The 17512-nt window shown below is 48.6% G+C and overlaps 1 protein-coding gene across 2 annotated transcripts in view; it reads left to right on the top strand.

The window, feature by feature from the left end:
• Positions 1-17512, top strand: part of LOC131080897 (phosphofurin acidic cluster sorting protein 1-like) — a 55031-nt gene that overhangs the window by 22959 nt on the left and 14560 nt on the right. For both annotated transcript variants that reach the window (XM_058019543.1, XM_058019544.1), the window contains exons 2-3: positions 12033-12120; positions 17357-17446. In XM_058019543.1, coding sequence (XP_057875526.1) covers positions 12033-12120; positions 17357-17446 — 178 coding nt within the window. The remainder of the gene's footprint in view (positions 1-12032; positions 12121-17356; positions 17447-17512) is intronic.

A 17512-nucleotide genomic window follows, 5' to 3' on the forward strand; every position in this document is an offset into this window, starting at 1 on the left:
CTTTGAGAGCTGGCTGTCCAGGCAAACCCAAATCCTGACTTGGAACAATGAAGTTGCATCTCCCACCCCACCCTGGAAACATGTTGTTCCTGGAAGCTCTCTTGCTGTGTCTGCACCTTGTGTCTGCCCTTTCTGCAGTAACAAACCAGGGCTATGTTATCTCCTCTAGAAAGCTCCCAGCCCCATGAATTTGGGATAGCAAGGCACTTGCCTGGTATTCCTCACTGCTCTGTGCATTGTTTTCCTTCTCCCTGCTTTTCTCCCAGCTGAACATGATAGGGAGCTGCAGTGAGCACAGTAAAGGGATTCCCTGCATGCACAGGCCTCTTTTTTGTGGAAGCTTAATAGGCTCTTTTGAACACTCTTGACAATCTCTGATTGATCTTTCATGTGGGGGAGGAGGAGGGTGATTGCATCCAAGGAATTGTGCTAACAAAAGACCCAGTGCTGTGGTATCTGCCTTCCCTGGGGAACAGCTTCCTCTGCCTTTTCTCCATATGTGATTATCCTGAGGAGTGCATTCACCTCTCCTCTGAACTCTTTATAGCTGCAAGCAGCATTTCTATTAAGGAACTGTCAGATATTTCTGAACTAAGTTTTTGCTTTCAGTGGTACCCTTTTTGTAGCCTTCATTTACGTTTCCTTCTCTGATGTTGTTTTCCCCTGACTTTTGTCCTCTTAAAAACTGTAACTGGTTACAATTTTATAGTCACTTGCTGTCTTATTTCTTGCCCCTACTAACCACTGTTAGATAGAGTCAGATTCAAAGATGTCCCCTCATGGCTGCTTTAAAAACTTTTCAGTATTATTCTGGGCTGGAGCTAGCTTTTATTTCTTTTATAGGCTTGTTTTACAGTTTGATCAGTGAACCAAAAAAGCCATGTTTTTGTCTCTTCTGCTTCAGTTGGCTGGTGCAGAGCTTCCTGTGGGCCGGTCTCAAGATAGTGTGTGCACTGGCATATGTTTTTCTGGAAGCCTGAGCTGAGGACAACTCATTTCAGAAATGCTTAATGACCTCCTGTATAAAATTCAGAGTACTTAGAAAAGAAGGATGCTGCATCTGAACATACACAGGACAGCATATGCCCAGATAATGGACACAAAGGAGTGCCTCTGTTGCACCAAGTGGTTTTGTGTGCACCTATTGTGCAGGAAATCCTTCACTGCAGCCACAGATTCCTGTGGGTTGGTGGGAAGGGTTGCATGATAAATCACCTGTCCCTCCGTTTCCTGAGTTCTTCAATAGGCATTCTGGTGCTTCAGTGAGCACTACAAAACTGTGCTGTAAAGAGACAAAGTGGTTGGTAGGGTGTTGAACTTGTGAAGTATGTTACAAATTTAAATTTTCTTAGTGAGGGTGTCTTTGGATGGCTGCCTGTGCCCGGTGTGGCTGTAATACAGGATGTGGTGAGGAGGCACACCAGGTTATTTATGGACCCTTTTGCTAGGTGAAATGTGTGCTGTGATAGCTTCTGGCTCTGCTTGCAGCTTGCTGAGGAGGTGAATAGGCACAATGATCCTTGGAAAGAATGTCCTGTTCCACTGGGACAGTGTCTGGAAGTGAGCAGTTGCAGGTGCCTGCAGTGTTCAGTGTGGGTGCTGCTTGCTGGGGCCCCCAAGGGCCCTGCCAGCCTGTGAGTGACTGTGTGACACTGCTGACACAAGCTGCAGCACCTTGGAGAGTAGGGACAGGCTGCTGGACAGCCTGGCAGCCTGCTGGGGGATCTGGTGGTGCCAGGGAGAAGGAGTGGCTGTGGACAGCAGCTGCCTGCATGCTTTGCCTGGAGGGTGCTCTGAGGGCAAATTGCCTCTGCTTGGTCCACTGGAGCTCAGACTGCTCCCTGGACACATTTATTTTTGCAGCATAGCTGGTTCATGATTTTTGATGCCTGGCGTTACAGGGTCAGAGGACCTGGACAAAAAGCAGTATTCTCTTGTTGGGATGTTTTGATCAGTACCATGCTATTCCTGAGCCAGGGAATTTAGTGTGAGCCATAGCAATGCGTGCTGCCTTGTCACTCCCACTCCAGCTGCATGGATTGTGTGGCATCCCTGCCTCAGAAAAGCATGCACAGCTGGGTAGAAACAGCCCAGCAGCTTGGTATTGCAGTAGTGTTGCAAGATGGATGTCTCTGCCAGGAGGGGCTGTTTGTGACGCTAACTGCTGGGGAGAAGCAGTGCACACTGCAGTGTTTGCAGGTACCTCTGTGCTGAAAGGAAAGCTGCTCTGTGGCACCAGGTGAGCTGCAGCTCCCTGCTGTGGAGTGTGGGGTAGCTCTGGCATGTCTGTGTTGGTGACAGCTTGGAGGAGCCAAGGGTCTTTCTAGGCAGATCTCAGGTTTTTCACTCCATCCTCTGATCTTGTTTTTGTCACTGACTGCACAGACTGATGGCTCTTCCAGGATTTAACAACTGCCCTTTCATAGCTTCCCCACTTTTCTGACAAGGGTTTGTTGTGTGTGGTCTGCACAGTGGCCTCACTGGTCTAGATCAGAGACCTGTGCAGCAGAGAGGTTTATAAACCTGCTGGGCAGAGCTCTGTATTGAATTGTGTGTGGAGAGAGGAGCCCTGCTAGGAGGGGGAGGCTGGAATAGCCCTGCCAGTGCTGACAGGCCATGCTCATCCTGTTTGGGAGTTTGAGGTTCTGGGGAGGTTTGGCATCACAGTGGCAGCTGCTCTCTCCTCCTACAGTGGGACTAACCACATTAGCAGGAATGTCCCCTGGGATCGGGGTAGGAAGGATGTGTGTCTTGTGTGTGATCTGCTCCCCAGGCTGGCAGCACTTGTGGGAGCTCCCAGTCTGCAGGGAGGATCAGGAGGAAGCAGTCCTCAATCAGGAGGTGGCATTTAGGTTCTATATTGGTGTTGGCCATCCCTCTCTCTCTGCTGCCTGCAGTGTGCCATGCTTTCCTCAACACAAATCCACAACACCAACAGGTACTAGGCCAGAGTGGTCCAGTTCTTTTTGAGGCTGCCTGTGTTACTGAGTCTGAAACTCTGGAGCTGTCTGTAGCTATGGAGCCTATAAAGGACACTTGTGCTTGAAGAAAACTGCCTGGGATCAGGAAGGGAGCATTTCATAATATAGGCTTATCTTTGACTGGCTTCCCTATGGTATTTGAGAAAGCACCATTTGTCTTGTTTAGGAACTGTTTGCTTGCAGAGATGCTGGCACACACTTGTCCGTGTGAGGAGGCACATCCAAACATCAGAGGATGGTTTAGCAGGCTTGAGAAGGAGAGCATGTGTACTCTGGAGCTGTTGGCTGCAGCCCTAACCAGAGGGAATCCCAGAGATCTTGGCTGGTCTGAGAGTGTCACTGCTGTCTGTGCTTTGGGGGGGTACTGCGGAAAAGGGAATGCTCGTGTATGGCCTTGGCCAATCATTTGTGGGAGTTTTTCTATTGCAGCCAGGCTTGCTCTGTCCTGGTTTGGGATCTCATGGCCTCTGCATGGGCCCTCCTGCTGGGAACAGCCTCACTATGCCATGGACAGCAAACAAGCAGAGAGATCTGGGTGTTAGCTCCTGTCCTGAGTAGCCATTCTTTCATTGCAAATGCAGTGTTATGAGTAGTTCAAGTCTTCAGTGTGCCTTGCTAGCATGGTAACATTTTGGCAGCACAAAACCAGCTGAAAGCCTGTAGTAGATAAAGCTTTTAGGAAAGAGAAGTGCTCTGTACCCAAGCACAACACTGCTGGTGGTCCATCTGCCACTCCTGGTGTGGCTCCCTGGGTGTGGGGCTGGGGTACACTCACTGAGGCATGTTGGCTGACCTCCTTTAGCAGGCGTGTTCTAAAGCAAAACCTGGTAGAGCGTTCCAGTGAAGGGAACAGTGGCTGGTGCAGGAGCAGTTTTGGCTGTAGTTTGGCTACACATGTCAGATAGCAGCTGTGAAAACCCTGAGGAAGAGGATGATTTTGTACATCTTGTTTGGTATTTAGAAAGATTTATATATTCTCTTAGATAAATCCAACAAATCTCTTCCATAATCCTGAACAAGTCTTGGCTCTTGCAGACAAAATCAGTGAATCCATTACCTGTGTGCACTTTCCTCCCCTCACCTGGCTGCTTTCACACTGGCAGCAAGCAGCTCTGATGGCTGTTGCTGGTGATCAGCAGTAGCTGCTGCTGCTGGCTGAGTCATGCACGGTGTTGATGCCCTTATCCTTTCTCTGAACCTCCTTATCTCACTGGTGCACCTGACCCAGCCCGGAATGCCTGCCATGCCTTGTCCTGGCTCTTGTGTCTCTCTGGGACATGACCTGCCCTGTTCTCTGCCTCTGGTGAGTGTTGCAGTGCTCTGAAATCCATCTCTGAGCACAGAGGAATGCTCCAGGCCTGTGATGGAAGAGAAGATGCCTGGGAGGCCTCTGGGTGGCACTCAGAGCCCTGTGTGGCCCCTGCAGTGGATGGGAAAGCTGCTTCAGAGTGTTTAATAGAGCAGCTGGGTGCTGACCAAACCAGAGATTGCTGCCCAGAGAATAAAGAGTGAGGGCTGGCTGGAGCAGGGCAGTTCTGGTAAATGTGCATACACACTGAGATGGTGATGTTTGGTGTAGTTAAAAATGGCCTGCACGCTCACATGAGAACAGCAGGGGCTGATGGCGTGGATTTTCCCTTCTATGGGGATAGGAGAATGAAAAAAATGAGGTGCTCCAATTCAGCACAGTGGTGCTGAGTGAGGTCCCATTTAATGCACTGCACTGGCCTCTTTTCAGTGACTGCAGCCTATCTTGAATGGCCATTCCAGGGGGGGAATGCTAACCAGGACACAAGGCTGTGAGGAAAACTCTAGGCAGTAGCAAGAAGCCAGCCGGGAAGACAAGGAAAGGCACATGTATCTGCTTGCAGGACACTGTTTCCTTCCCATTTGCTTCCTGACTGAGGATGAATTGCTTGATGATACCTTGCTCTTGGTAATGTATATCCTACTGATATTGTTATTTTTTGCCCTCCCCAGCATGACTTTGCCTATCCTCCTCACCTGTAGTGCAGCCAAGTTGCTGCTGCGAGGATAAGAAACCCCTTCCTTTGCTGCACCCTCAAAGGCAAAAGGAAGGAGGGTGTCATCTGTCCTCTGGGATATCTGAGCACTGGCTTTGGGTTTGGTCTGTCTAGGGACACATGGAAGGAGATGGGAAGAACAGTCATGTGGGAAAACAGGCTGCATTTCTTGGCAGGCAGAGCTGTAAGCTGTGAAATGCTTCCTAGGAAAGGAAGGGACATAACCTGGAGAGGTTTTGTTTTCTGTGCTTCGTGCCTTAGGATTTCCTTTGTGAATGTCACTTGGGAATTGGGATAAATGAAACCTACTGCAATTTGCAGTAACAGGAGCCTGCTTTGGATGTAGCAGCAGGGCAGACATGTGCTACTGGCAGCAAGCTGCTGTCAGCCAGGATGCAGATGAGCCAAAATGTCTGTCTGATGGCAAGGAGAGGAATGCTGGTTGGACCAGGGCTGTTGTGCTGCACACCACCTCGTGTGTCTTGGCTGAGGGACCTGAGACACAGCCAGTATTTGGTGGCTCTGCCCTGGCTCCTTCCTTGCTGACCCAGGAGGGCGCTGTCATATTTTTTGTTCTTTGTCTCTTACTGTGTTACACTTTTTGGTGCAGCTTGCTTTAGTTGCCCATCTCGGGCTGCAGCAGCTGCAGTGGCCTGAGGGCAGAGTGGCAGGAGTGTGCTGGCAAGCCCTGAGTGCTCTGCCTCTCTGTCCCTTCCCCGAGGGGAAGCTCTCAGAGCAGGCTGCTGCTTTCCTCCCAATCCATCTGGAACTGGTGCACCTACCTGCATCTGCAGAGCCCGATGAACTGCTGTCCCAGTTCATTGCTCTGTTTGCTGGCAACAGGGACTTGGTTTCTGAAAGTGGAGTAGGTCTCTCCTCCCCTCTGTGTCATCGGGGGTGCCTCATGCAAGCACCACTTGGGGCTCGGGGAGGAGCTTGCCTTCAGGGAGCTGTGGCACATTTCGAAATGTGTTTTGTGTGCTCTTCCCTTGACACCTCGATAGTGGCTTCACCTGGCCACTGTCCGAGGTGAGCTCTGTGGATGGACACCCCTGTGATCAGTCACATCTGCTTTTACAAGCTGCTCCATGCGACCTGCCACTCTGCCGAGCATCCCCGTGTCCCGGGTTTGTGTGCAGCCCGGCTGCCTTCTGCCCTCTAGCGGGAACGTGTTTGGGAATAGGCGCCGCTCCAGTGTTTGGCGGGGTACAGCAGCATCGGGAGCGTCCCGTGCCTCTGAGCCCCATGGAAATTCTGGCATCTTTCCAGAAGGCCAGTCTCAAAGTTTAATATCACCCTGAAAAGAAATCTGAGCTGTCAGAATCAGGAAAAATATTGAAAAGCAGCTAAACTGACACTGTTAAAGGTTTAGTCCGTGTCTGTGAATCTAATAAAGGTGGTGGTGCTGACAAGGATGCACAGAGGGCCAGTGCTGGGAAAGGTGGATGTGTTCTAACATTTGTAGGTGGCATGGAAACTACAGGAGGACCCAAGGTTGGAGAAATCAGTGCGAATATCCAGGGAAACAGTCTTGTCCAGAGAATGAGCTGCCACTCAGGAGTGGTTGGTGAGCCAAGCACTGAACAGCCCAGGATATCAGCAGGAAAAGAGAGGATTTCATGGGCTTGACCCTTAACTTGTGGGTAAGGCCTGGCTCTGAGGCACAGAGCAGGGCTGGGCAGTGACTCTGGATGCACTCTGGGCTTTTCCCCTCGCTTGTTCCAGCTGCAGGGAGCACCACGCCAAGAGCAGATTCTCCAGATGTTGCACATCAGTTGAAACACTGTTTTGTTATTTGGATGAGATTTTCTTTGGACTAGTACTTGCTTATAATAGTGTTTATACATACTTTTGAAAAAAATCTAAAAGCGTATTTTTATACATATGCATTTATACAGGTAAGAGGGTGGTAAACATACAAATAATATTTGAAGGCTTCCTCCAGAATGAGGACTGTTGTTGTTGCTCTTAAGAAGATTTTATTAGTTCTGTTTATACATGGAGGGCATCACCTGTGACCCAGTTTAGTGGCACAGTCAGAGCAGCAGAAAACCTTCTTGCTTTTCAAAACAATATTAGTTTTTTTTAACTTGGGGAGCACTTTCTTTTTTTTTAAGGAGGAAGCTATGCACAAAGTACTGCTCAAGCAGGAAATTGTTGCATAATGCTTTATATTGCCCCTTCAGTGAAAAGGAAAGCAAAAAAAGTACTTTTTGTTGTTGAAAAGCAAAAAAAGAAGTAGATAAGAAAATGCTTTAATGTCCTCTTGCTGTGGTCTCTAGGAGGTAGAGAATTAGGTCCATTAAATCTGCAGAGAATTTTGACACTTTTACTGCAGTGCAATAAAAATATTGAGTGAATTTTTCTTGGATAATATGTATATGATTTGGTATAACAAATAGTGATAAGAATGCTTGTAAAATAGACCCTACACATCTGTGTATTGCTCTGGCAAAAAATGGGGACACAATGCAGCTCTGGCCAGACTTCAGCTGTATCAAAGTTAAAATGTTTAGGACTTATTTTGTAGAAAGGGATAGTGAGCAATAGACCCAGGAAGAATAGAGACCATAATTAAGCTCCCATGTGTGCTTACAAAAAAGCAGATATGAGGATTTTTCAGAATTGTAGGATTTCATCAGCTGTGGTTTCCTAGGTTAGGGGAATTGACTCAGCCTCTGACAGAGGCAACCAATAATGAAAACACAAAACTTGTTGTACTAAAGCAATAAAAAGATGTCTGCTCCTTCTCTTGGGCTCCTGGATTATACAAACCCCTCCAATCTGGATGCACACGAAGTAAAGATAGTGGAGTGATAATGCAGAAATTGTGACTGCACCACAAACCAGTCACATTATTCCACTAAACTTAATTCAGTTGCACTGGGAAGACCAGCCTGTAGTAAATCACTGTCAGCAGCAGCAACAATATTGGAGAAAGCTGCCTCTTTATCCTAGGACATCCCATGACAGTCCATGTTCCACATGCAGTGGGAAAACTGTAGACAGTGTGTGACCCAAGCTCTATTGCCACAGTGGGTCATGTACACACATAGGTATGAGCTGAGCCTCCTAATGGCAGATAACAGCATCTTAAAAGGATGTGACACCTTGAATTCAGCAGCTCTCACACCTCTGCCTGATGATTTGAATTTGAATATTGTGTTAATCTTTGGGCCCCTCACTACACAAAAGACACTGAGGTGCTGGAGTGTGTCTGGAGTTGGTGAAGGGTTTAGGGAATTAAGTTTATGAGGAGTGCTTGGGGGACCTGGGGCTGTTTGGCTTGGAGAAAAGGAGACTCAGGGTGACCTTATTGCTCTCTACAACTCCCTGAAAGGAGGTGGTACTGAGCTGGGAGTTGGTCTCTTTTCCCAGGTAACAAGTGACAGAACAAGAGGAAACAGCCTCAAGTAGCACCAGAGCAGGTTTAGGTTGGATATTAGGAGAAAGTTCTTCACTGAAAGGGTGGAGAAGTGGTGGAATCAAGTGTTGGAATCAGCACCCCTGGAAATATTCAGAAAACAGGTGGATGAGGCACTTGTGTGTAAATGGGTTACGAAGTTAGTGGTGAACATGGTCATGCTTTGTTAATGGTTTGATGTTCTTAGAGGTCTTTTCCAACCTTAACAGTTCTGTGCTTCTCTGATGGAGAATATCACCTGTGTGATGCACATTTCAAGTAAACCACAGCCTGATTTAACTGACATTCTGTTATATTACCCAAATCTAGTTCTTTTTGCAGGTATTTTGTCCTCCTACCTGCAAGGACACTGTGGTGAGCCAGGTAAAGCAATAGAAACAGAGCCACTCTTAGCAGGGGAGCAGGATTAGTAGCCTTGGCACATGCAGTGTTCTGGGAAGAGCAGAAATGAGTTAACATCTCTGTGGACTCCCAGTATGTTTTTGGAGTTTGTCAGGCAGCAGGAAATTTATGGAAAGAATGGGGGTTCTTCACATCAGCAGAACAGAGTATCCATCCCTTGGAGAGGAAATATTCAATTTGTTAGAATTAGTACAGTTACCTGTGGTCCTGGATGGTCAGGCAGGAAAGCTTCCTTAACAAAAATAAACCACTGTGTGTCCTCTGTGACCTCTTGAATGGATGCTTTTGCAAACAACCGCTGGAGGCAGTGAATTTCACAAAATGCATGTTTATAAGAGCTTTCCTTTTCAAGATAACTACAGGCCAGCTTGGTGAAAGCACAAGTGTTTCAATCAAACTTCAGAGCAAAATCTCCAAATTTAGTGAGGGAATGAAGGCAGCATTTTTAAAGTTAATACCAGGGAACAGTGAGTTCCTCTCCCCAGTAAATGACCAGTATAGGGATGTAGGAGTACTGAGGTTGCAGGGGCTGTCAGACTGCCTTGTTGGAGCTCATTTTCCTTGTTGCTGTCAGTCCTTGTTGCTATCAGAATGTTACACAGACATATTTACCACGACTCAGTATAGCAGAAATCCCTGCTGCAGTTCCACACCTCAAGAACAGTTGCTACTTGTTCTGTTTAATTATAGGAGTAAGTAAATCCAGATTTATAATTTGTCTACCAAAAAGTGATTTTCAGGGATCACACTGTGATCAGTTCTGGACAAAACCATGGGGTAGTTGCCATGGAATCTGGCTGTAATGTTCAGAGCAGCATCTGATCACTGTGGATTAATCCTGTCCTGTGGGTATCTGCAGAGATTAGTGTGGGACCCTCTGCTGCCCTGTACTGGACACTCAGCACTGATGTAAATCTGGGTGATGCAGGGATTGGTTAAGTAACAGATCAAAAGAGGATCATCAGGGACAGCCAAGCTGCTTAAAAATTGTGTGCTCTTGTGCTGCAAGTACACTCAGACTCTAGAACATGCATGTTAATCCCTGTGGGAAGGATGGTGGTATTTTAGAAAGCACTGTTTGGAGAAAGGCTGGAGCTGCAGGGTGCAAGCTGAACCTTTGAGTACCTTCTGTCTTTGAGTGCTGCAGGGAGGGAGAGCACAGGGTGGAAGGGGGGAATCACCTTCTGGCAAGTGTTATGGAAAGGACATGGGGCAGGCTACAGCATCTCTCACTGTGTAAAATAGATCTTGGAGCCGGAGAGGGATAGAGAGAGAAGAGTGCCTTATCAGAGATGAAAGAGCTGCCTAAGTGGGCAGAGCTGACCAGCAGGCATTCGTTCTTCCCCTGGAAAAATTACCAGGTACTGCCTCAGAGAGGAGCATGAAGAGCTAATGAGTGAATTAGTTTTTGATAAGAAATGTGTTTCTAAAGCAAGAACAACTGCCAGGTTGAATTATAACCTTTCCACATCCTCCAATTAAGACTGAATATCCTTATGTAAGTTTCAGTCTTTAAGAGATAACTTTTCATGCAGGTAACTATCATGACTAAATTAGTGCTGCGAGGAAAGTTGGAGTAGATGTGCTGTCCTTGTCCCACATGTTCAAGCCTCATTTCTCTCCATGGCTGGTCTAGCAGCAGTCACAGTCAGCACTGGTTAGTGGTGGTTGTTAGCTAAGCTCAGCCTCTTTGCAAGCTTTCCTTCAGTACATCTGATGGAGTGGCTGTACCCCTTTTTCTGGTGAGAATTCAGTCCCCCTCTCTCTGCCAGAGGTGCCTCTTTGTCTTTGGCCTTGCTCCCCACAGCTCACCCCTAACCATGCCTAAGTATTTCTGGGGAGGAAGAAACCTGCCTCAGGTAATGAGGTTTCTCCCTTCCTACAAGCAGAGGCTCAGAGGGGAAGGGTGGACAGGGACCACTTGTTACTGTGCTGGAGTGCACAGAGGATGAGATCTTAGGGTCTGTGCTCTGGGTTTTGGCTGAAATAATACAGCCATCTGGCCAAGGAGTGTGCAGAACTCCCCTGCACACCCAGCTTCCTGACTTCTAGTCTCTACCAGGAGGGACCAGAACATGAAGGGCAGAGCAGCAGGGTTGCAGTCACGGTCCAGGAAACCTTCTGCACAAGCTAAAATTATTTTAGAAGGGAGGACAGGGATATGGTAGGAGGTGAGTGCTTGCTAAACCCTAAACCCGTCCTGCAGTTTGGCTCTGTCCTTCCCTTTTTACTGTCATTCCATCTCTGGGATTGTTCTACATGGCTGCTGTGCATCACCATAGCAAGAGCAGGTTTTTCCTTTAAAAATAAATAAAGCAGGTATTCAGACAGCACAGTGTGTCAGACAGAAAGGTATTTGGTAGCAGCCAAATCTGTTCTCCAGGGAGGGTGGCCTGACTCTCAGGTCCAGCATGCTGATATCCACACAAGTCCTGGGAACCGGAGTCTGCAGCAATGCAGCCGTGGAGCACAGAGGGTAACTTGGAGAACATCAGCGTGCTCTTACTGCTGGTGAAGCCTGGCAATGCCTGCCTGACACAGAGCTCCTTGCAATAGTGTCTGTGGGAGTCCTGCTGCAGGCTCCTAGGCAGGAGACAGAGTGGCTGGCTGTTCCTTTGAGCAGTGAAAGTAGCTCTTCTCACTTAGCCTCAGGATCCTTCCTAGCTTTTTCCTGGAAGTGCCACTTACCATGCTGAGTCCCCAGGATTTGAGCTTGTCAGGGTGGCTGAAGCTGTATGAAACCTCCTGTGGGGCTGCTTCCCAAGCCAGCTCTGTGTGGTACGATGCAAGAGGAGAGCTGAGTTGTGATGTCTGCATGGGAACAATTTGCCTTAACTAAGTCCAGGATAAGGGTGGATTTAAGTGCTTTGGTTTATAAATAAACAGTGCTGTGGCCAAGGTAGATTTAAACAGAGCTGGCAACAGCCCTGCTTGGGAAGGGATCTCTTTACCACATGGCCTGCAGTTGGACTTCCTGTTGCATACTAATCCCTTAAGCCTGCTTTAGCTCTGTTAATTTTCCCTCTTTCCTTTTTTCCCCGACGGGCTGTCTCGGTGGCGCGTGAATGCCGGCGTTCCTAGGCCAGGCCTGTGCCTGCGACTGGGCCAAGCATCCAGGCTGCCTTCTGAGCTCTGGGTGCCATGTGGCAGGGCCCCAGGGATGGTGGTGCCTGAATGTGTCCCATTCTCTCTGTCTTACAGGCTCTGCAGTCTGCGCCTGAAGAAGCTCACAGTGCTGAAAGAGCTGGACAAAGAGCTGAGCTCTGTGCTTATCGCTGTGAAGATTCAGGTAGGCTCCTCTGCTCGCTGCTGCCTGATGGCAGCGAGCCAAGCCCATCCTTGTGCCCTCTGTGAAGTGCTGGTCTGCATGTCCCTTGCCTAGTGCCACCAACCCCTCTGTCTCAGTTAGCATGCTCAGGGATGTTTTGGCTGTCAGGCAGGTGGGAATGATGCCCCAGGGACAGCAGCAAGACACCTGGTGCTGCCTTGTATTGGGAATGAATTTGGTTAGACACTGGGACAGAATCTGTCCTGCCTCCCTGCCTGCCTCTGCCAAGGCCCTCCTCTCAAATTGCTGGTTGGAGTTTGTCATCCCACTGTTCCCTACCCTTTAAGAGAGGGTCAGTGCTGGATGGTTTCCAGCAGTGCCTTCCATCCAGATCACTCCCTGGGGAATGAAGGGTGGGAAGGGAATGGTGCAAGGGATCAGCATCTCTGTGCATGGTGTTCTGCTGATATTTGTACCCTGTCTGATCTCTAATATCCCTTCCCTTTCCCTGTGCATCCCTGCTAGGCCTAGGCCTCTACTGTGAACCAGGCAGAAGGGAGGGGAGAGGATCTTTGTCACCAAGGGGACAGGAATTTACCACCATCCTGATATGTGCGATCCCTCCACCCTCTCTGCTGCTTGTGGTGGAGAGATGTGCTCCTGGGGGTGCAGGCACATCCTTTTCACCTGCCAAAGGACAGCATGGAAGCAAAATGCATCTTGAGCATGCTGTCCTGGCCACAGCTTCCCTGACCCAGCTAGGGTGCTGGTGTCCTTCCATCGTTCTTGTCAGCTGGCACGACAGCAGCTGATCCCGCTGAAAGCACCGTGGGTCGGCAGCTCAGCAGCTTTGTGCTCCCACAGAGCTCTCTGTGCTGCACACATTAGGATCTAAATCCTGGATTAATGCTGGAAGCTGCAGTATTAGTGGAGCTCTGAGAGCTGGAGTTGCCTTCATGGCAGACCTGATTCACTCTCACGGAAGAAACTGAAGGCAAAATGTGTGAAGCCTGGGGCAGGGAGTGAGGACAGTAGGAGAGGCTGTGGTCCACACACTGTTGGTCAGTGTCCCACTTTGTGGCATTTCCATCGCTGTATGTATGGTGTCATTCAGGAGAGCTGAAAGCCCTGGAACCCCTGAGACCTGTGCCCTTTTGGAGCAGGCTTTAGCAAGGAACCAGCCTGAGAACAGAGAGCTGCCTGGCTGGGCCACAGCTGACAGCAGCACAGGACTGGGGGGCTGGCAGCCAGCTGGGAGCTGTGGGTCCTACTTGACTGTGAGAGCTGGAGTGGTCCCTGACTTCTCTCCTGCACAGTCAGCCCAAGCTGAATGTGCTTCTCTGCACTGGGGAGCCTTGGGTTCTTGTGCAGCCCACTTGTGCTGAGTGTGCATGTCCTCAGCTACAGCCCTCACAGGCTGCAAATGTGGGACTGGGGAGGAGACAGTACAGTGTGGGACTCCAGCTCTCTCAGACCATCCCCATCCCTGCCACAGGCCGATCTTGCACCTTGATGGCAAAAGAAATTAATAGGCCTCAGCAGTTTGAAGCCACAAAGCCTTCTTGCTGCAGGGCTTATTTTCCTGTTAGGGAATGGAGGCTGCATCCAGGATTGAATTTAAACATGGGCACCTCCTCTCTGCATGGTCATGTAGCTGTGGCTTCCTGCAAAGCTGAAGAGAACAAGGAGAATGCTTTTACCTACATTACCCCATGGCTCAGCATTCCTTGTGGGAGTGGGCTGAGCTTGTGTGCCTCCCTAGGCTGCTTTCCACCTGCCTGGCCAGCTGCCTTGGCAGGGTTTGGGGCTGCTGGAAGGCAGATGGAGGCTGTGGGCAGCTCCAGCACAGCGTGCCTACAGAGTGGCCTCAGATGGATCCATCCCTCCTGCTCCTCTCCTAGGTAACAGATGAGTCACATTAAGAAACTGTTTGAAGGCTTTCCAGGGAGCATTCCATCTTTTGGATGGAAACAGCTGATGCACAGAATTTATAAAGGACCTGCAAATTCCCAAGGGGGAAGCTGGGGACTAGAGGAAAGGGAAGCTGTATTTCTCTCACTTCAGTAGTAGTTCTGTTGGGGTCAGGAAGTTGCTGCTCTGAAGGGCAGATTGCATGGAAATAAAGCTCTGACCCTGCCTGAATGGAGCTGCCACCCAGGCAAGAGCTCCTGTGCTGGAGACAGCCTGCTTAAAAAATGTGCATGACCCAAAGGACAGTGTAAAGCCTGTCCAGAACTCCTGATCTTCTTCTCACAGCTCCCTTCTTGTCTTAAAAGACAGCCTCCCAGGGTGCCATGTGCTGCTACCTGCTCCTTCATCTGGAAATACCACAGTCAAGGGGAACTTTCTATGTCTACAGAACTTACCCGTTTCCCAGAGGTGATTTGAATATATAATGTTCCATGGATTTGAGTGAGATAAAGCCTGAACTACTGTGAAAAAGGGGATTTGCTCTCATTCACTTGAGTGGTTTTTTTAAACCTTTGTCCCTTGTTATTTGTTTTAACAGACTGGAGCCATCACAGAGCATTTCCTTCTGTATTTGCTCAGTGTGACACTAAGAGATTTGGATGTGCTGGCTCAGCTCCATACAGCTGCAGATACCTGCCTTGGTATTGCAACTGATTATGGCATGGAGGGAAACACAGTATTCCCTGTCAGCAGAGAGACTGAGGCTCACAAACACCCTGTCTTGAGCCATGAATAGAGGAAACAGTCAAAGAAAAAGAAGAAAACAAACCCCAGCACTCCCAGAACTTCCAGCTCCTGTGACAGGTGCTGTGGATGCAGATCTCCCTGCATCTGCCTGCAGGATATAGCTGGTGACTCAGGTTCAAGCCTTGGTATTGTTGTAGAGAGATGATATTGGCAGTCACTATGTAGGAGACAAGAGAGTGTGCTGTGATCTAGGCCAGGCTAAAAAGGTTGTTTGCCTCTGCCAGGCCTGCCTGCTGCCCCAACCCTGCTGCCTGAAGGAACTTGGGCTTTTTTGGTCTTTCTTGCTATGCAGTTTATGCCTCAGTCATTACCTGTTTGTAATGACTTGTAGTGTTTCTCACTCCTGCCTGAGCAATCCTAGCTAAACCCTAAATTTGTTTATTAATGGATTGTTCTCTCCCAAAATGTGCATTCAACTTGAATTCTGGTGTTTTGCTGTCTGCCTAGTCCAGCACCAGTATTAGTTCTCTCCTTTTCCAGATGTGGTGTGCTGCTCTAGCCTCAACCCTTTTATAAACCATACCAACCAGGACAGATTTACACCTGAAATTTGGGGTTGTACCTTGCAAACCAGACCTGTGTATTGTAGTGAAAGCTCCTGTATGTTTTCAGTTCTTAGGCAGTAAAAACCTATGACCACCTCTTGTCCCTATTGCTTTTCCCTTCCTTGACACTCTGTCATCCATTTTCACTGTAACAGTCTGATATTAAGTTTTTCTGTAGTATTCATAGAGATACTCAACTGTTCTGCAGAGAAATTGGTTTTACCTGACATCACTCAAGTTACAGAACAGCTGAGCTACATCAAGTGTTCAGTGCCATGTCCAGTTGAGGTTTGAATTTCTCAAAGGATGGAGAATCCTCAGTATTTCTATGTCCTTGTCCTTGCACTGCACTATGTCCCAGTCCATGCAATTCTACCTGGGTGTGCACTGGCATTTCACTGAGGGATAGGATTCACCTGGGATTGAGGCTGGGTATGTAATTCCTTAGTGGTAAATGACAGTGAGGCACAGGACAGCAATGTTTATGAAGCAAACCATCATTTCCTGAACACACCACTCAGGATATCTTCACCTTTTCTTTGCCATCAGTCCTTCCCCAGAAATAGCATCTTCAGGAAGAGTAATTGCACTTCTACTTGTGTTTGGATGAAAGAATAAATCTTTGGTGGTTAATTGCTCTGCAACAAAGAGCAAATGGTGGATGTGCTGAAGTAAATGGTCACTGTCATTGTGACTGCCTATGATCTGTTATCAGAGAAGAGTTCAGGAAGGGTCAGTGTGTTCTTGGCCAGGAAAGCTCACAGATGGTGAAGGGGATGAGCTCCACCTCCTCTCTTCCGTTTTAGGAAGACCTTTTGCAGGAAAGCCTTGCTCCTGGCACAGTCTCTGGGAACAGCATTGCAGGCAGCTTTTGGGAGGATCTGTGGGTTGTGCCACCCTGCAGCCAAGAGGACCTGGTGCATGCAGACAGCAATTTTCTGCCCCTGAGTCATTCCGTGTGTCTGTCAGAAACCAAGACAGAGAGATAGTAGAGATAGAGCAGAGGTAAAGGAAAGAGTTGGAGTGGGAACATGGTTAGAGTGCCTCTGTTCCTGCCCTTCTGGTAAAAACCATTTCTATATGTAAAGACTGTTGCCTGAGGAGAAGACTAGGATGGAGTTTTCTGAGACACAGCTGAGCAAGCAGGGGGACCCCTGTTCTCCTGGACATCCTGACTTAATCCAGCAGAGCCATCCTGCTGCTGTGCTTAGACAGGGATCTGCACTGGGCCTGTCTGCTTGGGGGAGAGATGTCTCCAGGACCTGGCCAGGCAGGGTATTGGGGCCCTTTCCTTTGCCCTGCCTGGCTCCCTCTGGCTTGGATTGTCCCTCCACAGCCTGGTGTGACCGTGTTCACAGGGGTCTGAGGATCAGACTCCGTGTTTCAGAAGGCTGATTTATTATTTTATGATATGTATTACATTAAAACTATACTAAAAGAATAGAAGAAAGGATTTCATCAGAAGGCCAGCTAAGGATAGAAAAAGAAGGAATGATAACAAAACTTGTGTCTCGGACAGAGAGTCTGAGCCAGCTCACTGTGATTGGCCATTAATTAGAAACATCCAACATGGGCCAATCAGAGATGCACCTGCTGCATTCCACAGCAGCAGATAATCAATGTTTACATTTTGTTCCTGAGGCCTCTCAACTTCTCAGGAGAAAAAATTCTAAAGAAAGGATTTTTCATGAAAGATGTCTGTGACACATGGGAGTGTCCCTGCAGGTGCAGAGAGCCAGATTAGGCAGGGCAGGTGAAGAGCAGGTGCTCCCTGGCAGGTGGGCAAGGAGAAGGGGCAAATGGCAGCTCAGGGGGTGCTGCAGGCTTTTGCAGAGTGTTGATAGGCATGTGAAAGGTGGCTCTGCAAGGTGGAACAGAACGGAGTCAAGGCATTCTCTCTTTCCTTGTGGACTGTGATCACCATTGTCTTGTGTGTGTGAGGCAGAGGAGTCTGTGGTTGAGCTCAGTGTGTGTATCTGTTAATCTCATTCCAGGGTTCAAAGCGAGTCCTGAGGTCAAATGAATACATCCTCCCACCTGGGGGCCTGATGGAGACCGAGCTGGAGCTGACCTTCTCACTGCAGGTACCTGGTGCCCTGGACTCCCTTACCTGGCATTTTTCAGCAAGCACAACCTTGGGGCTAAGTGTG

This window comes from Melospiza georgiana, chromosome 3 (genome assembly GCF_028018845.1).
Source record: "Melospiza georgiana isolate bMelGeo1 chromosome 3, bMelGeo1.pri, whole genome shotgun sequence".
Taxonomy (NCBI): Eukaryota; Metazoa; Chordata; class Aves; order Passeriformes; family Passerellidae; genus Melospiza; species Melospiza georgiana.